Source organism: Dermacentor albipictus, chromosome 3 (genome assembly GCF_038994185.2).
Source record: "Dermacentor albipictus isolate Rhodes 1998 colony chromosome 3, USDA_Dalb.pri_finalv2, whole genome shotgun sequence".
NCBI classification, from domain to species: Eukaryota; Metazoa; Arthropoda; class Arachnida; order Ixodida; family Ixodidae; genus Dermacentor; species Dermacentor albipictus.
In genome coordinates this window covers 175,961,453-175,988,802 of record NC_091823.1, presented here as the reverse complement: position 1 = coordinate 175,988,802, position 27,350 = coordinate 175,961,453, and the positions used below count along the sequence as shown (strand labels likewise).

The 27,350-nt window shown below is 47.2% G+C and overlaps 1 protein-coding gene across 2 annotated transcripts in view; it reads right to left on the bottom strand.

Annotated features, from left to right (window-relative positions):
• The window catches only part of LOC135900506 (transient receptor potential cation channel subfamily M member-like 2), a 382,962-nt gene that overhangs the window by 87,845 nt on the left and 267,767 nt on the right, over positions 1-27,350 (bottom strand). For both annotated transcript variants that reach the window (XM_070536288.1, XM_070536289.1), the window contains 2 exons: positions 18,398-18,506; positions 14,751-14,925 (listed from right to left, as the gene is read on the bottom strand). In XM_070536288.1, the coding sequence (XP_070392389.1) occupies positions 14,751-14,925; positions 18,398-18,506 (284 nt within the window). The remainder of the gene's footprint in view (positions 1-14,750; positions 14,926-18,397; positions 18,507-27,350) is intronic.

Here is a 27,350-nt window from a genome sequence, read left to right as displayed (position 1 = left end):
TGCTGGTTTCCTTATAGTCCCATTTCTTTGAGTATGATATAATGGCGTTGTCAGAAACGTGGTTGAAACCTAATGAATTCTCTAATGTTCCAAATTTTAATTCGGTTTATCTCTCGCGACCAACAAAGACGCGTGGCGGAGGAGTTGCTTTGTATGTACACAAGAATATTCCTTTCAAGCATTGTCCAAAACTGACATGTCAAGTTCCCGAAGCATATGTTTTCTTATTCCTCGAATTGAGTTCCATGTAAACTGTAGGTGCTTTATACCGTTCCCCAAGTTCGCACATTAGTCTTTTTCTAGATGCCTTTGAACCTGCTCTAGAACATCTCGCTTCTATGAATAATCCTGCAATAGTATGTGGAGACATTAATATTGACACTCTTAATGACAATGCAGCACCATACGGGAACCTGATTGAGTTTTACGGGTTCCTTAATCAAATAACACAACCAACTCGAGTCACCCCCTCCACAGCGACGCTCATAGACCATATCCTACACAATTTCGAAACCTCACCGTCTTTCTCTGGAGTCATTCATGCTGATATTTCTGACCATTTTCCAGTGTTTGTTCTAGCATCGTGTTCTCCTCTCAAAAAAGAAATTAAGAAACGCATGAAAACAAATATTGATCACAGCCTGTTAAGTTCGCCTATGCGCACTCTAGAGATCAATGTTGAGAACAGTAAGAATATCAACAAAGAATTCAACCACCTTATAAATGTTATCTCATCTTGCTTTAAAGAAACAATTATTCATGCAAAATCTTATTATTCTGACCCAGTATGTCCTTGGGTAACGACTGAGGTCTTAGCTGCTATACAAACTAAAGATAAATGGTATAGAAAGCACAAGCAGTTCAAAGCTAATGAGTACTATCGTACACAAAATAAAATACATAGAAATAAAGCTCTGGCCTTACTTAGAAAAGCCAAAAAGAAGTATCATACAACTCTTATAGAAAGCAACCAACATGCTCCACGTAAAATGTGGAAAATAGTTAACTCGATCATTACACTTCGAGAGAAGGATCATATATTGCCAGAAATTATCTCACCTACTAGAACCACAGAAAGCCTTGCGGAAGACTTTAATCAATACTTTCGTAATATAGGTCCAACTCTTGCGAAACAACTAACTATGCACGAAGCCCCCGAGCTCCCAGCTCCTGTACTTAATTCTTTTGCTTTTGATTATACTTCTGATTGATCTTTTGTTTTTTTTATTTTTATTTTTGATTCTTTTGATTTTTGATTACTCATGATGAAATCATTTCTACCGTTAAAACAATGACTGGAGGAAGAACACCAGGTAAAGATAAGATCCCCTTACTCGTCATAAACAGCACATCGAGGAACTGAGTGGGAATTTAGAAAAATTATTTAATGTATCCTTCTATATGAACACATATCCAGATGCACTTAAAATAGCGCGTCACACCAATCTACAAATCCGGTAGTAAGGATGACATCCAGAACTACCGACCTATATCAATACTTAGTGCCCTTAACACAGTATTTGAGAAGTTATTGATGAAACGTTTTACCTATTTTCTAGATAAATATAACGTACTAGTAGACAACCATCATGGTTTTAGGAAAAACAGATCTACTTCCATGGCTGTACAGTGCATAAGAGAATTTATTAACAAAGCATTAAATAACAAAGAGTATGTAGTTGGCATTTTTGTTAATATTAAAAAGCGCTTGGCACTGTGAACCATGATATACTACTATCAAAACTACATCGGTATGGATTCAGAGGTCAAGTGAAGCAGTTTTTCGAAAGCAATCTTTCTGGTCGCAAGCAATGTGTTAAAATCGACAAATCCGTATCAAGTGTTCATTCCATCCTTTGTGGCGTGCTTCAGGGCTCGGTATTGCGACCATTACTATTTTCCTTGTACGTAAACGATCTGCCAGATGCTTTGAATTATGCCCAAACTATTATGTATGCTGATGACACAGCCCTTCTGTTCTCTAGTCATGACCCTAATATGCTCTAAAGGCACGCTAATAGTAATCTTTCTCAGACGTGCCAGTGGTTTTTACAAATTAAGTTAACAATACATACCTCAAAGACTAAATACATTGTGTTCTCTAGTCCATATAAAACTTCATATAGCCTAAATGAGTTACGAATAGACGCAAACCCCCTCGAACGAGTCAATCAAAAGGTATATCTTGGTATAACTCTAGATTCAGCTTTCAATTTTAATCCTCACATATTTCGTGTAAGCAGCAAACTGAGACGGGCTTGCTTTGTCCTAATAAAAGCTAGAAAGTTCTTCTCGCTTCGCACATTAAAAAGTTTGTATTATTGCCTTTTTCAAAACAATATGAGTTACTGTGCGGAGTCCTGGGGACTTACGTCTAACACTTACTTAAATCAAATAGTAATATATTACAAAAAACAGCACTTCGAATATTAACACATAGTAAGCACACAGATAGATCCGCACCGCTGTTTCGTCACTTTGACATTACACCTTTCTTTGCTATGCGGGATTTCAAACTAGCTTGTGTGGTTATACATATACTAAACCATAACATCCCACTATCATCATCTGTTTTTGTATATCCATCTCGTCCAACTAGAAATTTTTGCACTTCTCGTTTTAACATTCCAGCTGTTAATAATGTGTATGGTAAAAGAACTATCACCTATGCCACTGCTAAAATTTGGAACCAACTGCCTACTAACTTAAAAGTAGGTCAATTCTCAATGGCCGATATAAAAAAGTTTTCCGGAGCCAGCAATATTCGACTCCACTATAAGTCTGTGTTTTTCTTTGATGCATTCTTGCTTTTATTTTGTCCTCCGAACTATTGTATAATTTCTTGAGCATTCCGCCTTCCTTTGTGTATAACTATCGCATAACTGCTGTTACATGAATCTTGTGTAAAATATTAGTTGTCTCGCTATAATTAGGCGTCGAAAATTGTTGTGCCGGATGTCGATACTTTCCCGGTTCTGGATGCGCAAGCGGAAGAGCTGTCGGGCTTTTTCAGCGCGTTATAGATAGGCGGTGACGTTAAGATTTTCTTCATCGGTGACGTGCGGCAGCACGGCATCGAGAGCCGTCGTTGGGGTCCTTCTGTAAAAGAGCTTGAATGGCTTGATTTGTATTGTTTCTTCCACTGCTATGTTGTAAGGAAAGGTGACATATGGAAGCACTGCAACCCCCGTCTTGTGTTCGACGTAAACGTACATGGCTAACATGCGAGTGAGTGTCTTGTTCAGTCGTTCTGTTTGCTCGTTCGTCTGCGGGACGCAGGGAGTGGTGCTTCGGTGACTTGTCTGGCTATACTGCAGGACAGCTCGAGTAAGTTCAGCAGTAAAAGCGCACGCATGATGTAAAAGTAATTTATCTGTCAATAATGAGGACTTATGACGCATCATGTCGCAGAAGCATGTTCAGGATAAAAAAACTGACAACTTCGTCCGCACACCGTTAGACAGTGCTTTCGTTTGAGTGTGTAGAACGTTGAGCGTTTGAGCTTAGTCTGCAGCCACGACAGTTAATTGGTTCAAGATACTGACGTCGGAAAGCGCTCTAGCAAATCCTTCCAGATCTGCTGAAATGGTCCGCAAGGAGTCTCGATCAGCCGTAGTAATGCCGCTGGCCTTGACGGTACTCAACTTGCGTCTCTAACAGTCTCGACATGTCTGGACATAACGGGCGACGTGGGCGGTAAAGCGCGGCCAATAGTACTTCTCTTGTATTCTTGCGAGCGTACGAAAAATCCCGAGGTGGCCGCATGTTTTGTCATTGTGCGGAGCGTGCAGGGCTTCTCATCGGAGTGCTGTGGGCCCGACAAGAAATTAGTTTGCGCGGGCTGGCGAAAAGTTCTTCTTTACCAGGATGACACCTCGTAAGAAAAGTAAGAGCCAGTCCGCGCCTCAAAACCCTCGGGACAACGTTGGCCTTTCCTTGCAAGTACTCAGCAAGGCTTCTGAGCTCTGGATCTACTCGCAGCTGCTTGGCAAAGTATTTTTCACTTACTTTACTTAAAAAGGCGTCCTCGTCTTGGTCATGCTGGGGTGGCAGGCCCACGAGTGAGCAAGACAGGAAGTGGGCATCACAGTATTTTCGTGTTGGCTTGTCCATTACAGTGATATCATATTCTTGTAGTCTGAGGCCCCACCATGCTACGCGCCCGGAAATGTCCTTTAAATTCGCCAGGGAATACCACGTGTGATGGCCGCTGAAGACTTTGAATGGTCTGCCATATGAATAAGGATGGAATTTTGCTTTAGCCGAAATGATAACGAGGCATTCCTTTTCGGTTGTACAATGATTGCATCCTGCTTTTTACAGCAACGGACTAGCGTAATCTATCACACCATGAGGTTCGTTTTTCTTCTCGATTAGGACGGCACTAAGGCCTAGGCTGCTGGCGTAAGTGTGGATTTCTGTATCGGCGTCCTCGTCGAAGTGATTAAGTGCCGGTGGCGACTGCGTGTGTCATATTATTAAGTGATGGAAACGTGTCGACCGGCGGCGTTTCCCGCTTCAACTCTAGATCGCATTTGGATAGATGTGGCAGCGGTTCAGCGATGCGCGAATAGTCCGCGCCAGACACCTGTAGTAGGCACCCATGCCAAAGAATCTACGCACTGCTTCCTTGTCCAATGGCTGCTGGAACCTTGCGATGACAGCAGTCTTCTTCTGGTGTGGGTGGACTCCACACTTCTTGACGACATGGCCCAGGAACAGAAGCTCATCGAAAACGAAGCGGCGCTTCTGCGGCTTCAGAGTGAGCCCTGATGACCTTTAGTACTCTCATAAGCCGCCTAAGGTGATCATCAAAATTTCCAGTGAAGACGACGACGTCACTGAAGTAGACAAGACAGGTCTGCTGCTTTAGCCCTGCTAACACCGTCTCAATCACGCGCTAAACGTTGCAGGCGCCGAGCACCATCCGAATAGCATGACCTTGAACCCAGACGCCGTCTGACGTGATGAAGCTGGTCTTTCCTTGATCCCACGCGCCGACTTTTATTTGCCAGTAGCCAGCCTTGAGATCCATCGAAGAAAAGTATTTAGCATTGCAGAACCGATCCAATGCGTCCTCTATCCGTGGGAGGAGGTACAGATCTTTCTCCGTCATCTTGTTCAGTCTACGATAATCGACGCAGAAGCGCAGAGTTCGACCCGTTTTCTTCTCCAACACTACATGTGATGCCCACGCGCTTTTCGACGGTTAGATTATGTTGTCGAGCAGCATTTCGTCAATGTGCCACCTCAAAGCTCCATTTTTTTTCGCGTCGAAACGCGGTAACCGCTCTGGCGGAGTGGTCTAGAGCGCTCTTTGATTATAAAGCGATGCTCTGCAACTGGTGCTTGTCTAATTCTCGATGACGTCGAAAAGCAGTTTTTGTGTCGTCGAGAATACTTTCAAGCCATCGTTGCTTAATCATGGGGAGGCTTGGGTTTATGTCGAAGGCCGATTCGGGAAGTATGGCCGTCGAGGTACATTCCGCAGAAGCCGACAGTACAAGCACAACGTTGGTTTCCAATTTACTCGATGTATGCGATTTTCATGCCCTTGTTGACCAACTTGAATTTCTTGCTGAAGCGGATCAGCACCACTTCCACTTTTCCTCCTCGCAGTGGAGCGCTCCCTCTTGCGAAGCAAATTTCGGGATCGAGCAGCAGAGCTTGATGGCATTCGATGACGCCTACTACGTCTGCAAGTGTTTCGGTGCCGACACAAATGAAAGCGTTGAAGCGAGTCGGGACGCTCACTTGATCAAGCGCACTCAAATCGCGGTGAATACGGGAGCTGTTCGTTTGAATCGTTTGATCTTCGGGCAGCGTTATTGACTTCGACCTCAGGTCGATGATTGTGCTGTGTTGGTTCAAGAAGTCAATGCAGAGAATAACGTCTCGAGAGCCTTGTTGGAGGACAAAGGTCACAGGGTAGGTCCGGTCATGAAATGTGATTCTCACTATTCAGATTCTAGTCGGCGTTAGGAGGTGCCCTCCAGCTGTCCAAACTTGAGGGCCGTCCTATTTAGTCGACTTTCTTCAGCTTGGCGGCGATTAATCCACCAATTACTGAGTGTCGGCTTCAGTGTCTACAAGCGCGGTGACTTCGTGGCAGTCAAGAAGCACATCGAAGTCTGTCGTTCTCTGCCATCCATTGGACCTAGGTCTTGGCGTTGGACCACGGCTGCGTCGCTTTGACCTATGGCTAATACGTGGTGTCGTCAGGTAGTCTTTTGTCGGCGTATTGTTCCTTGCCAGGCTTCACCAGAATGGCGGCGGGACGTTGCTGCATCGTCAAAATAAATCTTGAAGCGTGATCGTCGGGCGCGGAGATTCTTCATAATTTCGACGTACAGCAACCGCGCCTTCATCGGATGCTGCTTTTAGTTTTCTGGAAAGGAGCTTGCAGAGCTGCCGCGGGCTGGGCAAGTGCGTGGTTCGCACTACGGCGATAGGTGGCCTCCTGGTGACGGCGAACCGGACTGTCCAGTCATCTCCGTGAAGATCGCGATGCTATGGTTGGGCAGTTGTACTCGGGCTTCTAGCAGAATTTCAGCCTACTCCTTGCGACCGACACTTGTAAAGGTCTGCAGAGTGCGATTACAGAACAGGTTCCATGTTATTAGGGTCGACTTTCACGTCCTGGCGGCCTCTTCTAAGGCGAAGGATACATGCAGTAGCTTCTCATTGGAGTTCCAGGTGTTGAACGTGGCGATTCTTTCGTAAATCTCCAGCCAGCTTTCTGATCTTCAGTCGATCATCCATGGAAGATTCATCGGTCCTGAGGTCGTTGCAGCAGAGTGAGGGACACTGGTGTAGTGATTTGGCTTGTTGAATTGGCTTTGATCCCTCTAGTTTGCTCGGGAACAGGTCTGTATTCCGGTAGCAGCGCTTGCTACCTATGGTTGGCTCGCTGATCCTTTGCGACGTTGGTGTTGTCCTCAGGTTTCGAGCTTCAATCGTGGCTTTGCAGGGGCATTAGGTACATGAACACAACACCACCTCCACCGCACGTCACATGGCGGCGATGGTCAAGAACACAGTACCAATACAGTGAAAGACTAAACTAGCATTTTCTAGGACGAACCTGTGCACTCAAAAACTGGCTGCACTAAAAGAACTACGAAAGGGCTGAACACAGTCGGCGATCGTTGAAAGTTTTATGTGTAGGTCAAGCGCGTCGGCTTTTACACATGAGTCAACGAAGGCCCCAGAGTAATCGCTGGTGCCCGCGTGTGATTAAAAAAAATTCTGCACAATTCGCGTCCCACCTGCAATCAGCGGTGTGATCGGAGATCGTTGTTCGGCGCGTTTGTTCGGATAACGGCGCGCGCGATTGGCCTACTCCGCGTAGATGTCGCCAGCCGCGGGGCGCGGCTACGGTTTTGGTGACGTCAAAATCAGGACACGCTCCTGTCAATCATCTAGCAACCGAGTACGACGTCTGCTAGGTGCCGAAGGCGACGGGAATTCGAATGTTTGGAGCGATTATACACTCGTTATGAGACCGGCTTCGCATGGTGTGTCTGGTTGATTGGATTGGATCCAAACAACGGCTTCGGCCACGGAATGGCACCTTCAGATCCAATTAATACTGTATTTCGAGAAAATAGCGCTTGCAATGAAAACTTTGGTTGTTGCATTGGCGTTGCTTGAGGAGGAACGATAGCAGTTGAGGTGTGAAACGCGTTTGAAGAAATGGCAGAGAGCGGATTCCGGCGTCGCTGTCGTTTCTCGAAACAAACAGTACGTTCGTTGCCTCGCGAACTCGACCGCATCTTCCGATGCCAGCGAGCCACTAGAATGTTTTTGTTGCCTCTCAAATAGTGCTCCACTGTCCACACCGTTTACTTTTCTTCCTCTCCGTGCCCGACACCACCTAGGCGTGACGCCGCATAGCTAATAAATTATATATGTCTAACTACTACTTCTACATTGTAGTAATCACATGTATTACTGTTTGAAAACGTGTTTAGGCTTGAGAAGAAAAAAAAAACATTCTTTAGATAAGGATTTCATTCATTGGAAGACGACAAACACTTTGTTTCGTAGTATACTGTCTGCAAGGAGACAAGAAACGCGGGAATTAAACTTCCGGGATTTCATCGATTGCCGATTGGCTGCTCTCTCCGCACCGTTCTCACAAATTTTCCATACTGCTGCTTTGTGACGTTGCAGCAGCGGTACATGACGCGTATTGAACAAAGATCTCCAACCACGCCCCAGATTACACAAGCTTCGGTGACAACAAACAGCGGGTGGAAATATCGATAACATTCGAGAAACTCCGATACATGCGGGCGCGTCCCGCTCAGACCGATAACATTTGTTAGACGTTGAAAAGCGGTCACCCGAATAAAATAAATAAGTACACGTGTCAATATGCAACTAGCGCGTTCGAAAACTTGCCCCTATATTAAGCTTCGGAACTTAGTGACTTTTTAGGCAGTATTATATTTACGCATTTTTACGTCACCAGAACATTAGCCAAAAGGTATTCCACTTAACGCTAAATAGCCACTAGATTTCGCGTCTACTGGCAGGTTTCGTAGTCTAAATGCTTCTCAACTGCTGTAGAAACACGCTTTACACCTCGCGATGCCATTTAGTGACCACCTGCATGGTTTCTGGTGACAAAACCCTCTGCTGTTAACGGCACAGTCATATCCTTGTTTTCTCACAGGCCGCAACGTCCAACGCGGTATTTGGTGTTTTATCAAGGAGCTTTTAGCTGAGCTGTGGTATCCTGTGTTAGCTTCTTGTTTCGGTTTTGGTCGTTTACGTCAGGGCACCACTCAGCGCCAAGCGCTGTGTGTAGCCTCTTGTTTCCCCTCGCAGAAATAAAAGAGCATTCTTTGTCTGGTCCCCGACTGAAGCAGCCCGGCTCTTATCTTGCGGCGCTGCGCGCCCCGGCTGTTTAGGCCTCATGCTGTAAACTTTCATCCGGCCGCCCCGTCGAAGCTACGACAAACTGGCGACGAGGTAAACAATTACTCTGCTTCATACGTGCCCTTGCCGTGCTACTTCTTCTCCTCGTCCTGCTACCGGCATGCAAGACGCCGCAACTACGTCTCCCCCGTCAGCCGCAACTCCTCCGCCTTTGTTTTCGGTGCCCGGCATGGCGTTCGTACCCCACATTCCACCTTTCCTGGCGCTACCCGGCACTCCTGTGGTACCGTTGCTCACATGGAAACGGTAATTTTGCGCGTTTCTCGAGGCAACCGGAGGCGAGACACTACAAGACGAGAGGAAGAAAGCCATTTTACTGAGCAACTTAGGCTTCGAGGAGCAGCGTCTCTACTACGACCTCGCGTCGCAAACGGACCAGACGGCTGCTACGTTCAAAGACGTTCTCCGCATCTTCAACCAGCACTACGAAGAATGCACAAATCCCCTGGTGCACCGCATTATCTTCTGGGACAGGAAGTAACTGCCTGGAAAAACCTTTCAGGACTTCGTCACCGCGCTACAAAGGCTAGCGCCTGCTTGTGCATTCGGCATTTGGCAAGATGAGTCCCTTCGCGACCAAATCCTCCAAGGCGTCGCATCAACGAGAATACGAGAAAGGTTACTCTACGAAAGAGCGTCCCTCACGCTCAAGAAGGCCCAGGAAATCGGACGAACCGTACAGCAAGTTCACAAAGAACTTCAAGTCTTTAACAGCTCGTCTGTTCAGCGCGTCTCGACGCAACGCCAAGATGGCGTCGACAGCCATAACCTTCCTCGCCCAGGCGTGCAAGATGGCGGTTCCCGCCACCCTTCTCTCTCGACCCGGCGGCATGGCGGAAAGTCGCGACCTAGGGAGGCCGGCCAACATGCCGCGTGGCCCGAACTCCGCAAAGCCAGTCGAGACATTGCAGGCCATTGCTATCGATGTAGTTCACCTCACCACATCGCCTCTGATCCAAGCTGTCCAGCCAAGCACGTTTCCTGCCATGCGTGCGGAAATGTATGACATTTCGCTTCGGTTTGCTGTTCGAGGAACTGAAAGCATCGACAGTCCCCTGCTCATACGCAGCTTGATTTCGCTACATGCCAACAGGTGTCAGGAGTTCCAGCTGACCCAAGCGTTCAGTTTCCGTCTCTCCTGCACAACGCTCCCTCGGAGTTTGCCCAGCCGTACTCAGGACAATCGGGACTTGTAAAGGACTTCATCCACGACGTTTATCTTCGAGCTTCAATGCAACCAGTCTCGGCGAAACTGCGTCCTCAACCTCAGTTTCTCCGTGAGCAAGCCTGCGCTGCAAACGGTATTTCGCCGCTGGGAAACAAAGTTGAGTCAGTTGAGGCACCGCAGCCAACTGACAAGAAGTCGCTGCATTCATTTCTTGGTGTCACGGGATACTACGCTAAACTGATCCCGCTGTACGCTGAATTGGTAGAGCCGCTTAAGAAACTGCTGAAGCAAGGGAAACCGTTTGTCTGCGATCAGGATACGTAGTATAGTTTCCAGACTATTAAGGAGGTAATTGCATGCGAATTCGCCTCTTACGCCAAAAGTGTTAAAGGGACCCTGAAACGATTTTGGCGATTTTCTACAAACGTACTGAGTCGTTAGAGTAGGTTCTTCTGATCATGAATTGATGCATCTAAGTGCTCTGCGTAAAGCGTGTAATTTATTATAAGGTTTTAAAAATACCCATCGCTGCCGATCGCAGCGCACTGCTCGGCGGAATCTTAAGCCGCCCCTACCCATATGATGCAAATAACCCATATTACGTCACATGGGCGAGCTATCTGATTGGCTGACCAGGGCGCGTGGTCGATAATTTTTCCAACTTTATGGTGAACAAATGATGCTCGTAATAGTTGGAATGTTAGTTACTTTGTTTTTGTAAAAAGAAAATAACTTAAAGAGAATACACAAGAATAGTTTTTTAGTACACTTCAGCACTTCCGGCACACAGCAAGTGTCGTCTGCTTGTGTTACAACGTGCTCCATTTTGAAGAGAGCTCCGCGGTCAGAGTCGGTCTCAGTCTTTTCGCGAGCACTATGATTCGACTTTGTTGCCTTGTGGACTGCAAACCTAGCGGCCTGCAAACCGCGAGTCCAGTATTAGGGCAAACGCAAGCGCAAGGGGACAGGGTCTGGCCGCTTGACTGTGCCGGTATGAGCCACGAGATGAGCAGAAGGGCAAAGGTGAACGGTCTGCACGGTGCAGCCACCTGGTGGCACAGAGCTCAACCATACACAGTAGCAGCAACGAAGTGTATTCTTTGCTGCTGGTGTGTATTTTTTACAGGAGTGTAATCATCGACACGTTGATTTATAAATGTTTGAAATGCTTTACACTTAGTTAGAGCAATATTAGCGCTTTGTTTGACTGGTTAACCGCTGCGCCAGCAAGTGTCTGGACCGTGCAGACCGATCAGGCTGCTCACGTACGTCTACGCTAAAGTTCCTTCATCAGCTTGAGTTTACGCCTCCAGTCATTTGCCGAAATGACCAGCTTGCCTGTTTTTAGCGGAGTACCGGACACGTTCGGCGCTACGACAGAATGCTCGCAACGCACGCTGCTTCGATAGCTCTCGGTCGACGGCCAAGCGGCTAGCGGAGAGGTCTCGCGCGGGAGGGGGCGTGCTCCTAAACAACCGGAAGTGAGCGATGTGACGTCGCATCGTGACGCTGAACCAGTGAAGGCGGAGCTTAGCGCCGCTCGCTCGGCGAGCGAGTTGAGGAGGAAAACCATAGCTAGGGAGGAGGGTAACTTCTAATCGCTTGCAGCTCCATTAATACGTAACGCTTCACTTAAATTGTGGTGCGAATGTTCTACTTAAGCTGTACCCTACGCGCCTACAAAATTTGTCCGAACTGTTTCAGGGGCCCTTTAAGACACGTGGACCATCGTCGTGCATCAAAATGCCCTCAATTTCATCCAGGAGATCTTGTCCGAGTACGCAACTCGAGAAAGTCCGCTCCTAAATACTCGGGACCATCTAAGATTTAACGTAGGGTAGGCCACAATACTTTCACGCTTGAAAATAACAAACGATGGAATGCATGCGAACTTGTGAAATGCCTTGCACTACAGGATTTTCTTGGAACATTCACTGAAAAGAGTCGCTCCAGTGGCTACTCTTCCCTTTATGATTGTCTCCCACCTTTTCTTCCAGTTACTACTGATATAGCGGATACATTACGTTTCTTGTAGCGTAATCGTGCAGTACGCACACCATTACTACGCTGCTGACCGCCATACCAATTTCTTTCATGCCAAAAATGTTTTTAACATTAAAAGTCCTCACCATTCTTACGGGGGGACTATGGAGTGTAAAGTGCTTTTACGCACAATGCCCAATCCACGACAGCCACAAAGACTGTCTCAAGTCAGGCTCAGGGCGAATATGAGCCACCCATCAGTGCTGTCCCAGGGGGCACACAGATGTTTGTTACCGCATACTTCTGTACTTTGTGAATTTTTTGTGTTATCTGTGTGTGCAAGGCTGCATCTCATCGTCCTTCCTAGACGGGTACTGAAACTGCAGAACTATTCATATTCAACTGCAGAGCTATAACACACATTCAGTTTTCATGTGCGTTTTTTTTAACTGGGGAAGCCAGAGATATCATTTTCTATTGTGTAAAGATGGCATCACTAATCATGTGTTACAGTGCTAACATGTGTTCTTTGACTTGTGACTTACATTTGTTGCGAGGAGAGCGAGTAGAGCATTTTTCCTTTCAAGAGAGAGGCGATGTGGTATCCTGTGTTAGCTTCTGGTTTCGGTTTTGGGTCGTTTACGTCAGGGCGCCACTCAGCGCCAAACGCTGTAAGTTGCCTCCTGTTTCCCCTCGCAGAAATAAAAGAGCATTCGTCTGGTCCCCGACTGAAGCAGTCCGGCTCTTATTTTCGGCGCTGCGCGCCCCGGCCGTTTAGGCCTCATGCCGTAAACCTTTCATCCGGCCGCCCCGATTTTAAATTACCACTTGAGGATTTTGGAGATCGTCTATAGTGGGCAGGCGAATGTGTACACGTAACTAAATTATCTAATTTTTATTGCATATTCTTGCGCACCTTTTTAAAGGTTCCGCAACTCAGCGGCCAGTTCTTATTGCTGAATGTATATAATATTCTAACCTGGAAAAAATAGGCTTTAAATACGTTTTGTTGGCCCTTCTTTTGAAGCAGCTTGTTATATAGAAATGAGATGGCGCTTCCGGCGGTGGGCCACACGTTCAAAAACCACGAAATTGAGAAAGTATGCAGGACACGGCAAGCGAATACAAAACCACTACCGCTTCCACCTTGCTTCTGCGCGAAGAGCTGTCGAAAATGCAACTAAGTTCTCCCAAACACACTGTGCTCCAATCATGTTGGATTGAATCATGTAGATTAGATTTGTGTGCAGACACTTGTCTTCGTCTTCGTTTCTTTTTGTTTCCGCGTTTGCTGCGCTATGGAAATATCATTCCATGGTGGGCAGTAGCTGGCTGCTAAAACAGTGACTGGCATATTAAGGAATGGAATGAATCTGTGTGGCCAACTTCGCGGACCGCTGCTGCAACTGTGCGTGCGTGTTACCGGCAATTCAAGATGCACGATTTTCCTCCAGGATACAGATAGTTGCTCATCCGCCAGCGTTGCATCGTTAACCTCCGAAGAATGAGCTTCAGCCCCGAAATGGCGGCAAGAGTGAGTGCCGCCCGTTAAACAATTACAAAGGGAGTAGCCCCGCTTCTTGCCATGGTAAGCTTCGCGCACTGTATCAAGGCACACCTATTCCAACTGGCGTGGGAACTTACGCCAGCGCAATGGCCAACGTGTCAGTGAGTGAATTGGCACACGCTTTAATATACAGGTATGCGTACCACGCACACGAATGAAATGACGTACTACACCGATAGCCCACAATGGTCGAATATGAATGTTTGGGTGACGGTCCATAAGAGTTTCCGAGGTAATTAAGACAATAGATCTTTGCTACACGATATTACAACGTACGAAACAGCTACGCTTCAAGCCTTGCATGCAACAAGAAGAAAAGTATTTGAGCAGAGTACAACCGCGAGCGATTAGGCAGAACATTATCTGATAGGGACCGCACTGAATAAGTTTACTTCAATAAAACATTGAGAACACGCGGCTTCAAAAATATCTGCCGAATAAATAACAAAGAGCAAACACATTAATCCTGATTCATGAGTGGAAATTTTGATAGCTTGGAATACATATTTAGTCGCGCGTTTCGAACAAGCGCGATATGCACTGCTCTCGTCATTTGGACATAGCTTAATCAGCTATAAAAGCGCTTTTGCGTGTTTTCCAAAGCTGTGGGCGAAGCTTCGTGCCGTCCTTCCAGTCACCATCAACGATATCTCGCGAAACAGACGTTTGCTAAGTCGCACAGCCCTCTTACGCACCCACTGTAAACACGGAGGCAGTTAGGGCGAGCAATGGACGTGTTCAAGAATGACAGCGCCCACGGTACACCGCGAATTGGTTAGTAGGAACGTAGACAAAATTCTGTCGTTCCTGCCGCATATGCAATGCGGAAAAAAGCAGTGATTAGTCGCTCGCCACTGCTCCACGAAGGATGCAGTCACAACATGTATGAATGCAGAAGCAAAATCACACTGTCGCGGTCCAAGCTTTCCGGTGGTCTTGAACGCAGATGATTGCGCGGCTGATCCCGGCAGATAGCACAGTGATGCAATTCGGTCGATGTTCGCAGATCCTGGGCACTTCTGTCTCATATAGTATTATTATGAAATTAACCTGCACAGTACCACTCTGTTACCAGCAGTGACGCACCTTCCTGGATAAACTGGCGCACAGCTTGAAGAAACCGCACACAAGGAGCCACGCATAAGCTATTGCGTTCAGAGGGGGAGGCAGGCATCGCCGCATTGCAAAGTCCATGACAAGTTCATAGCGCTGAAATTTCCATATGATGTCGGACAACGGGTCTACGTCGGCCAATGTGTTACTGCAAACAAAATAATACACAAGACATCAATGCCAACAAAAAGAACGCCTACAGGTGGTGAAGAAGACACGCAATAGTGAGATAAAGAAATTAAAGAGAGCATTTGCTGGCTGCAAAGAACACTGTGAAGCTATCGCCTTGTACTTTCCCTTTAGAACTGTATTCACTACGATGCTGAGAGCAGTGTATGCAACCACATAATATAAGTGCAGTCAAAAGCGATAGGCGAAAACTGTCAGCATGTGAAGGAACAAGAGCTGCTGCTGGCTCCTGAGAAATACCTGTGAATTAGGATTTGTACTATCACGGCTGCGGTCGGCCTGGTGACACAGCACAGCTCGAAATATACTCTGAAACACGTCATTTTCTGCACTAAATGCGAGCAGTCAAAGGTGACAGGCCGCAGAAAACTTGTGGATATCAGGTACCCTTCATACACTCGCATACTTAACGCGATAGTATAAAGGGCCCCCGTGGCGCAGAAAATCCGGCGTCGGTCTCCATCATGCAGCGGCAGACATGGTTTCGTCAAAAATATTTTTGAGCCACCCATAATCTGGCCCTCCATATCGAGCAAGGAACCTAAGGAAATAATTGAATTTTCAAGCTAAAATATGTAGGAAAATTGTAAAGTACACCGTACACACAACCTACAGACATGATAGCGTCGAATTGTAAATTGACTACGCTTGTAAACGTAATTTCTTATGCGATAACTCAAAGAAACCGGTTTTCCAGCGTTTCTACCATGAATATACCAGCCAAGGCATCGGCCACTGGCGCTCGCCGGCGCGTGAGTATCTTGGAGGCCTCGTAGGGGCGTGCCCGGTTCCTTGCAATAAATCCAGATGGCGCTCCCTCCAGCCGCCTCACCACCCACGCAAGAGACCGTGTTTCTACCAGGAAGGCCACCTTCGTGCACTGTGTTTGTGGCCAGCATTTCCCGCTAAACATTAGGGTTGCATACCCTCCACTTGCCGGCAAGCTATGCTAGTCACCCTTAAAATTGAAGCTTAAGCATCGTCCATGTTTTCTTTCCTTCTGCATTGTCCGGCTCCTTGCCCTCGAAAATAAAGCCGCCAGAAGCTGACCACAATTTTCGTAACGCAAATTCTTTCGGAGTAGATTACTGGTTTGGGCGAGTTGGGAGCATTACGTGACAGTTTTCTTCTGTGTACAAACTAGAGAACGAAAATGGGACACTTGACAAACACAACCACAGAAGCATTGCCCTTGTATTGGTCAAGTCTCCCGTCTTGTATCTCTAGTTTCTGCACGGAAGCCGACGGTTCAGAAATGAATCCTGAGTTTCACCCAATTTCAATGGCGAAAATGTCTTTGCACCATCTAGTTTGCGAGAAAGAGCTCCCCACTTATGTTGGTAGGTTTTGCGGTGCTGCCACACAAAGTTGGGACACTTATCTGGACACGGCGCATGAATGCTCAGTGCAATAGTGGGCCTACATTCCTCTATAGCCTTGTCGATACCGTCTGCAAATAAGCAGGTATACAAAACAAAAGGGCACCATAACGTCAAGCCGTACCAAATTGTTTCTATTCCGTTTCTGCGATCAGCTCTCCGCTAGTGGTGAAACAATTTTTTTGGCAGCCACCACATCGACCGTTTGTCATGTGGCGTCATAAAAACCGCAAAACCTCTCCATTTGATATGATATCTGCAGCCTAATTATGCTTGATTAGAGGAAACAAAGCAAAAATGGTTAATTCTAATTCTACATCTTTTTGCCATTAGCCCTCCGTTATTGGTAAAAAGCTTTCGGGCAGCGCTCACTTCGCCTTTCTGTCAAGCGATGTCACAAAACCACGACAACTCACCACGCCAGTGTGATGAGTAGTCGTTAAAGATACGGTAATATGCCTAACCAAATTGATTTTCGGTAGAAAATGCAGGATATTTCCCCTTTCCGAAAGGAATAGGAGATGGCTGCCCATCGATAGCTGTGGCACTGGCTATACGAAGCTGCCAGGCCGAGAAAGCATTTATCGGCGTATAAAATGTTTCTCCAAGTGTATAACGCTATCGAGCCCTTTCGGCATGTATACAATATCGCTATGCCAACTCTTCATCGCTGAGGATCTGTTACAGCTGCATTTTTAACGTTCGTTGAACGCCACCGCATTTTTCGAGCAGCCACTGCAAGCTAAGCAAGGTGAAGTGGACCAAGCGCTGATGCTGGCACCGCCCTCTTTTTCCGGTCATCCAAACCAAAGGGGCTGGATCAGCTCTGCCGAAAACCTTTTCACTTCCCCGTGCTTCTCGCCTGCTGTAAGCGAATAAGATAAGAAAACTTGGCTAGATAGGCAATGCTTTTCCCTTTTAAAGCGAACAAAAGTGACATATATACGAGAAGAACACTAGAATGGGATGTTCTAAACAACGCCAAGCGTTACCTCGTGATGCTTGTCTTGGCGTTACGCAAATTTCGCGTCAGAATAGTGGAATAGAAACAGTGGTATAATTCTACGTTAGAAGGCGATAATATTTGTCAAGAACGTTAGGTTGCGATCGATTAGACTACAAAGAGTTGCACAAGAGTTAAAGAAGGACAACACATTTCAGTAAAGCGCCGTACATATTGAATGGCCTAACCAGCGCTTTAGCGAGCAGTGCTACCTGTGGCGAGCACTTCGTACACAGCATGGGAGGCAGGCTGCTGTGTGGACGGGAAAACAAGGACGCATGGGGCTATGAGCATGCATTCATGTGGTGTTCAAATTTGTGGGGTTATTAGGTGAGTGCGGAATTTGAGAAGGCTACCTTCCGCGCACTGTTTTTTGTTTCTGCGAAATGAAGGTAAAAAACTTAGGTGCTGAGCGTGTCACACCTTTAAACATCCAGATAGGTATTACCTGGTAGCTGCATGCCTTGAAGCGCGCTTGCTGAGGCGGGCAAGTGTTTGCGGTTTGCATCTTTTGTCTTAATTCATGCGGAAATTAAGGTGATGAGGGTTAAATTTTAGTAGCCAATCATAGTTACGTGCTGTGAACGTCAGATAGCAAAATTTGGATTTCCATCTCGACGTTTGCTATTTTCACGTTCACGCGCTTGCATCTACCCGCTCCTCATCCGCCTCGAAAGATCGAGAACCCAAGCTGTGTTGAAGCGAGGGAGAAAGGAATGGGAGCGAGTGCACGCTGCTTCCAGGACAGCGCTCCGGAAAGTGTGCAAGGTGAGGCCGTGTTAGAAAGGCGCGAGGTGTACGTCTCATGGCATTTAACTCCTTGCAAGCTGTAGGCCCTCGGATGCATATCATTTCGCTACACTAGAAGTTTTTTTAAAAATTCACCTGGAAGGTTGCACCACCAACACTGCTTAACTGTGTCTTACGGATTTTTACTAGCAAATCTAGCATAGTCAACATTTTTGCTTGCGCCTGTACTACACAAGTGAACATAACGACGTGTAGCATACTGTACCGAGTGACCGCAGTAGGTAATTAAAGTACTTCACCTGAATACGGCATATAAATAATTAAGTAAGAATATCTTCAGGTGAACAAAGTATAGCACCGTAAAAACGTATGGCCAAAGTCCTGGGTTAGGACAGTTCATGTCAGAATCTGCAAGAAATGAAATAATAAATGCATTCCGATTATCTCTATATACAAATGCACCCACACATCACCGCAAAAATCTTGCAGAAGCTTCACCATTGTATGTTGCTTCCGCGTAACCCAGCACATGTGCTATGAAAGGAACACATAAATAGACGATATATCTTTGCAGACATTTAGCAACAAATATTACCACCAAAAGCAGTACACAGCAATATACCTTCAGCAAGGAAGAGAATGTATCCGATTTACCAACTTACCGATAGTTTAACTTAGTATGAAGCTAACTAACGTCATCCCTGTCCCGATTTTGATGGTGCGCACAATGTATAGATACTAGGTCTCTGTCTTACAACCTAATTATTACATATTATAGCCACCCTGTGTGCTTTCCAACACGCGCGCAGTGCGCTAAGATAAAACTAGCCATACAAACGCGCGATCGAAGCGTGCCTGTATAGGATATTGCAGTCATTGGCACAAAGCAGGGAAGTAGTTTGGGCGTGTTGGTGAGATACATGCAGACTGGGAAACATAGCGCGAAAAAATGACACAGGGACAAGCAGGAACGCAAAACGAGCGCTTTAGAAGGTTACAATAACAACCACTTACCGATAAAAATATATCGGGTAGCTCATGCCCAGCAACATATCTAAATTTGATTCACCAGTACCAGCTATAAACGTGCAGCAACGTGCCTATATTTATTTGATACACCATTACCAATTATACACGTTCACACACGCAAAATTTGCAAGTACCGAGAAGCTGCAAACCAGTGTTAGACGGCGCGTGCTCTCGGATCCAATCATTGCGATATCACCCATTCTCGGCGTTTACTTGCATATGTAAACTATTTATATATGTAAACTGAATCTGTATACATACTTTTGTACTCAAGTTGGTCGAGGCGTTTTTATTCCCTATTGCGAAAACGGGGCGGATCCATTTAAGCGGAACACGGGTTGTGCTTCATGGCAAAGAATGATGTTTCCTGGGGCGCCAATGTCCATTGTATTTTGGCCCACGCTGCTGTATCTCTATGATTATATATATATATATATATATATATATATATATATATATATATATATATATATATATATATATATATATATATATATATAGTTTCCCATGTAAATTGATAACATATATAAACATATGCAAATGCCACCATTTCCAAATGCAAATTAACCATTTCACCCTAATTAATTATTCAACTTCTCAAATGTTAACTTCCATGAAAAGTGTCAATAAGAATACTGTAGAGCATCATGAGAAACTCCCGATGCAGCTTTTTCTTGCTCCATACGTGCTACAAAAAAGTGTTTTTCCAAGCAAGAGACAAGCCCACGAAAGAAGAAACCGGCGAATAAGGTCAGGCAGGGAGACACAATCTCAAGATTGCTATTCACTGCATGTTTTAATGCGTTAGCATTCTCAGAGTAACTAGAGTACTCCACTACTACTGTGGAACGGCTGACTAAGAATTATTGTATGTCAGCGGTCAGGAAGACCTTTTCGCGGAATTGCTACCCGGGTACATACCCTTCGTACAGCAGCCTATTAAGAAGAAAGGGTAACGTCCCCTCCAGCCGAACCTGTACCGAGAAGACACACGGACGTACTCGCACACCAAAGGGTGGGGAGACGAATCTATCCCCCGCCACAACCAAAGCTCTCAAAAGAGGGTGCTATAACTAGGTTGCAGACAAGCGCAAACCAACTTTTCACACTTCTCAACAACTCACACTTCCCATAGTCGGCTGAAAATCGCGCCATACTCCAAATACACTGTGCCATATGACATGCGAATACAACCGAGCACAGCAGCCTCAACCCGGATGAGCAGAGTCAGCTGGTGAACAGGACAAGGGAGGCGGCCAGGTCACACGGCTTCCTGGATTGAGGAGGCAACCTTCAAGAAAGGTGATGAGCCTACTTGGTCTGCTCTCAATAAAGTTCAATCTCTCGCTCGATCGTTTTAAACGGAAGGGACTTAAACCACTAGGCACCATCGCTATTACTACAGCGTAGGGTGTAGGGTTCGAACGCACATTCGAACACAGCCTTGCCATGTTTTATTGTGCTATGGTCACTTGTTAGGTGCTGCCTGTCCAACTACCCTGGTGGCATGGAGGACAACGTCCACCTGACCGACTGCGATGGAAACGTCTGCCTTAACTATATTTTACCCGGCGTACTTGCTCAGTGTCTATGGTGTTGGGCTGCTGAGCACCAGGTCTCGGTATCGAATACCGGCCACCGCGGCCGTATTTCGATGGAGGCGAAATGCGAAAACACCCGTTTACTTGGATTTGGGTGCACGTTAAAAAAACCCAAGTGCTCGAAATTTCTGGAGTCTTCCAATACTGCATGCCTCATAATGAGAAAGTGATTTTGATATGTAAAACCCCATTATTTAATTTGTATAAATATAGCTACGAAACAGTGTTTACAATGACGAAGAGGCGAGCACTGAGAAGGCGACGACGACGTTCGGAGGCTAGCGTGGGCTGTTGCCTCTTCACCAAGTGCGGCCTATCTCCTTGTAAATATACTTGTATATAGCTTCTCATATGTGCGTCTTCCTACGTAACATATCTGGTGGAGGTGGACGTTCTCCGTACCTCGTCACGGAGCTTCACAGTGGACGGTACGTCGAGCCTTCCTTTATGGCTCCCGGCGATGACAACTCGACCCAGCCACCTCCAACACCTGCTGCCACTTCAACGACCTACATCACTCTCCCGGCACCCTTTGATCCTGGCATATTCTCGGGCAAAAATGGGGAAGACTTCGACGACTGGATCAGCCTGCATGAACACGTCAACCGCAATAACCGATGGGACCATACTATCATGCTCGCCAACGTCGTCTTTCACCTCGGCGGCACACCTCGACTTCGGTTTCAGACGCACGAAGATGAGCTCACCAGTTGGATTTCGCTTAAGCAAAAGCTACGAGACCAATTTGCTGCGCAGAAGGCGTTACCCGGCCGCGTGCAGACGTCAACGGAGCCCTACGTCGCGTACTACATTCAGGACGTCTTGGCTGTGTGCCGCAAAGTTGACGCACACACGACTGAGTCCGACAAGGTCCCCCACATCCTCAAAGGCATGGCCGCTGACGCCAACAACTTGCTCGTTTTTAACAACATGGTGACGGTGGATGCAGTTATAAAAGAGTGCCACTGCCTGGAACTCGCTAAAAGCCGACGTATTGACCAGCAGTTTGCCCGTCTACCCAACACCCTAGCGACATCTTCCTGTGCCGACGCTTCTCGTCCCGCCAACACTGGCGATGTCACCCGGATCGTCCGGCGTGAGACCGAGGCCGCCTATCCGGCTGCCTTCGACTACAGCCCCTCCAGCGCACCTGCAGTCACGGTTTCCCTGGTCCAGGCACTTCTCCGCCAGGAATTCGCAAACATGGGTCTTCACACCATCTGCTCGGCCCATCGCCCTGATAACCAACCGGCTTCATCGATTTCGCCCCGTCCCGCATCTTATTACCCACCACGTTTCCGCAACCCATCTGAATGGCGCACTGCTCACGACAAGGCCATTTGTTCTCACTGCCGTTGAATCGGGCACATTTGTCGGTACTGTCGCAGTCGCCGGAGTTCCCCGAGCCGGTCAACTTATACTGACTACTCTCGCCCTCAGGTGGCCCTTCTCGTTCCTATGTCGCACGCTCCGGTCATGTCGCCACTGATTCTCCTGCGCCGAACCGCCCCTATTCTCGTTCACCTTCGCCCCAACGACGACAATATCGCTCCCCCAGGCCACCTCGCTCCTTTTCGCCGACTCCCTTCGGACGCCACTCCCAGCCGGAAATCTAGACGATGCAGCGCCTGGAGGTGACATTGCATTGCTCCCTACACCGCCAAATCCTCTGCTGACGTTGCCCACTCGTCTGAACCTTCTTAACGTGCAAGTCGATGGTGTTTCTGTATCTGCTCTTATAGGCACTAGGGCGCATTTGTCGGTAATGAGCGCTGACTTTCGCAACCGCTTGAAGAAAATAATCACGCCCACCACGACGCCTGTTGTCCGTGTCTCCGAAGGCGGAACAGCCCCTGTAAGTGGTATGTGCGCCACCCGCGTCTCCTTCACCGATCGCTCCACTATCGTGCTATTTACAGTCATCGCACAGTCCCCACTACATCATCCTCGGCTTAGACTTCCTGTCCGCACAATCGGCTCTCACCCATTCTTCCGCCAGTACTCTCCGCCTTGACCTGCCCGTTCTGGATCCCGCTGAACCACACCCCAGTCGCCTCAGTTCCGTCGACTTAGTTCGCTTGCCACCTTCGGCACTGACTTACGTAGACTTAGTGCCATCCCCACCAGTGCCCGATGGTCACTACATCGTGGCTCCTATGCAAGACGTCCTACTTAGACACGGGATTGCAGTACCTCATACAGGTTTATCTATTACGGCGAATTGCGTCGGCCTGCCAGTGGTCAATTTTTGTTTGACGACACAAGCGCTGCCACGCATGTTGTCTCTGGCCTAGCTTTGCTCATTTTCCGATCACTAAGTAGCGTCTATTGCAGTAGACGACAATTCAGCTGATCCTCCTCTACAATCGCAGTCGGCAACTTGTACCATCACCTACTTACAGAAAATGATTGCGCCCGACATGCCGTCCGAGCACGTTTGTGAGCTCTACCGCGTTCTGTTTTCCTACCATGATATTTTTCACCTTAACGATCGTCCTTTGGCCCAAACTACAGCTATTAAACATCGCATAAATACCGGCGATCCCCCCCCCCCCTCCTGTTCATCGCCGCCCATATCGAGTGTCACCGGCTGAGCATCAAGTTATTCAGGCAGAAGTTCGCGAAAAGCGTGCCAAGAACATTATTGAACCGTCATGTAGTCCATGGGCGTCACCTGTTGTACTGGTAAAGAAGAAGAATGGCTCATGGCGCTTTTGCGTGGATTATCGGCACCCAACCAGGGTTACCAAAAAGGACGTGTATACCCTACCTCGCATTGATGACGCCCTTGACAGCCTCCACGGTGCTCGCTACTTCTCCTGTATTGACCTTCGCTCCGGCTACTGGCAGATTGCCATGGATGATCTCGACCGCGAGAAGCCTGCCTTTGTAACACCCGATGGTCTTTATCAATTCAAAGTGATGCCACTCGGTCTATGCAACGCTCCTGCTACTTTTGAGCGCATGGTGGACTCCCTTCTTCACGGTTTCAAATGGTCCACGTGCCTGTGCTACCTGGACGATGTTATAGGATTTTTCCTAACGTTCGCTATGCACCTCGAGCGCCTCTCAGCAGTCCTGGACGGTTTTCGTTGAGCCGGTCTGCAACTCAACGCATTGAAATGTCAATTCGGCCGTCGCCAGATTACTGTTCTTGGGCATCTCGTTGACGCGAACGGAGTGCAAGCGGGCTCAAGCAAGATCCATGCTGTTACGCACTTCGCTGTTCCGAAGTGTGTCAAGGATGTGCGCAGCTTCATCGGCCTTTTCGCGGTCAATGAGGAAAAATTTCGCGTTGATAGCACGACCATTACCCGAGCTTTTGAAGAAAGACACCCCTTTCCAGTTGGGCAATAACGAGGCCTCTGCATTCTCGCATATAATCGACCTTCTCACAATGCCTCCTGTTCTGGCCCATTTCGATCCTTCTGCACCTACCGAAGTCCGTACTGATGCCAGCGGTCATGGAATTGGCGCTGTACAGGCACAACGCCAGCGTGGCAACGACCCTGTTATCGCTTACGCCAGCAGGCTCCTCTCCCCCTCGGAGCACAACTATTCCATCACTGAGCGTGAGTGTCTGGCCCTAGTTTGGGCGGTTGCGAAGTTCCGCCCATGCTTATACGGCCGACCCTTTTCCGTTGTCACCGACCATCAGGCACCTTGCTGGTTATGCTCACTGAAAGCTCCTGCGGAAAGACGTGGTCGCTGGGCCTTACGCCTCCAAGAATATTCGTATACTGTCACCTACAAATCTGGCCGACTACACAAGGACGCTGACTGCCTATCTCGCTACCCGGTAGACGAGCCTGACGACGCCGATAGTAGCACCAACAACGGCATTTTCTCTGCGTCTGCCTTCGCTAACATCACCGATGAGCAGTACCGAGACCTATCGCTGCGAGCACTCATCGAGCGTCTGCGCTCTACACCTACCGACGCATCCGTTCGCCGATATGTCCTCCAGGGCGCCATTCTGTACCGAAGGAACTTCCTCCCTGACGGATCAGATCTTCTTCTTGTGTTGCCTAAACATCTACGACAGACTGTGCTCTTTGAGATGCATGACGCACCAACTGCAGGACATCTTGGGGTAACCCGCACGTACGACCGCGTCCCCCGCCACTTCTACTGGCCTGGTGTCGCTCGCTCCATCCGACGCTATGTTGCTGCCTGAGATCCCTGTCAGCGTCGGAAAACACCTCAGGTGCTACCTGCCGTTCATCTCCAGCCAATCACCGTCCTTGTGGAAGCGTTCCTTCGTGTTGGATTAGACCTCCTCGGTACCTTTCCCACATCATGCTTTGGGAACGAATGGGTAACTGTCGCAACTGATTACGCCACCCGATATGCTATCACGCGGCCTCTCCCTACTAGCTTCTCCACTGATGTCGTGGGCTTTCTCTTGCGTGACATCTTACTTCATGGCGTCCCGCGACAGCTGCTTACTGACCGTAGTCGTAACTTCCTCTCGAAAGTGATCGCCAACATTGTGCGTTCCTGCTCCACTCAACACAAGCTGACTTCCTCATACCACCCTCAAGCCAATGGCCTGATCGAGCGGTTAAACCGTACTCTTACCGATATGCTGTCCAAATACGTTTCCAACGACCACCACGACTGGGACATTGCCCTTCCTTACGTCACATTTGCGTACAGTTCTTCCCGGCACGACACCGCCGGATTTTCTCCGTTTTACCTACTGTACGGTCACGAACCGACCTTGCCCCTTGACACAGCAATTCCTCCTGCTGCGATCTCAACAAGCGAGTATGCGCGCGGCGCCATCGCCCTGTCCGACCATGCACGCCAGCTTGCCCATACTCCATGGTATAAATCGTCACTTACAGCGCATACATAGACGGAGGACAAAAAGGACGACGTAGACAAGCGCTGACTTCCAACTGATTTTTATTTTGAGAAACAAACGTATATGCCCTGAAACACCAAGACAAAAGCGCCCTCTACAAACAGCAACCCGACATGAGAATGCGTTCAGGATTTATTACCTAAGATGAACGAGAACACATGTGCGATCTCAGGAAAACCTATTCTTTGTCTGTTAGTACGATTGATGGCTCACTAACCGAGTCGCCATCGGCAATCGTTGCTGCTTCAATGATAAATCTGGTACTATCATTGGAATGCCTAGCTAAGATAGTCGTCGTCTCAAAAATTGGGACGCAGCCGCATTGTGCGCAATGAACACCTAGGAAGCCTTCCCGCCCTTTGCGCACTTTATTGCTCTGTTCTTGTAACCTAACGTTGAGACATCTACCAGTCTGTCCTATATAATACCCACCACATTTCAGGGGAATGTTATATACTACACCTTTCGAATTACCCGTAAACTTCTTCCTATGATTAATGCTGCAAATACTACGTTTCTTAGCAGCAGGATTTGTCCTGACACAAAGCCGGGCCAGCTCTTTGGACCAAAGAAAACAACGTTGATACCTGCTCTTTGTCCTATTTTCTTAAGTTTGTGGCATATTCCATGGACATACGGGATAACAGCTGTTTTTTTACTTCGTTCATGTACCTGAGACTCAAAGATCTGAGGATCGGTGCTAAACTTATTAAACTGTACCAGGGTATATACGTTTGTTTCTGAAAATAAAAATCAGTTGGAAGTCAGCGCTTGTCTACGTCGTCCTTTTTTGTCCTCCGTCTATGTATGCGCTGTAAGTGACAAGTTCCTCCCGGCACGACACCGCCGGATTTTCTCTGTTTTACCTACTGTACGGTCGCGAACCGACCTTGCCCCTTGACACAGCAATTCCTCCTGCTGCGATCTCAACAAGCGAGTATGCGCGCGGCGCCATCGCCCTGTCCGACCATGCACGCCAGCTTGCCCGTACTCCATGGTATAAATCGTCACTTACAGCGCATACATAGACGGAGGACAAAAAAGGACGACGTAGACAAGCGCTGACTTCCAACTGATTTTTATTTTCAGAAACAAACGTATATACCCTGGTACAGTTTAATAAGTTTAGCACCGATCCTCAGAACTTTGAGTCTCAGGTACATGAACGAAGTAAAAAAACAGCTGTTATCCCGTATGTCCCTCAGCGACATTACATATATATATATATATATATATATATATGTAATGTCGCTGAGGGACATACGGGATAACAGCTGTTTTTTTACTTCGTTCATGTACCTGAGACTCAAAGTTCTGAGGATCGGTGCTAAACTTATTAAACTGTACCAGGGTATATACGTTTGTTTCTGAAAATAAAAATCAGTTGGAAGTCAGCGCTTGTCTACGTCGTCCTTTTTTGTCCTCCGTCTATGTATGCGCTGTAAGTGACGATTTATACCATGGAGTACGGGCAAGCTGGCGTGCATGGTCGGACAGGGCGATGGCGCCGCGCGCATACTCGCTTGTTGAGATCGCAGCAGGAGGAATTGCTGTGTCAAGGGGCAAGGTCGGTTCGCGACCGTACAGTAGGTAAAACAGAGAAAATATATATATATATATATATATATATATATATATATATATATATATATATATATATATATATATATATATATATATATATATATATATATATATATATATTATATATATATATATATATATATATATATATATATATATATATATATA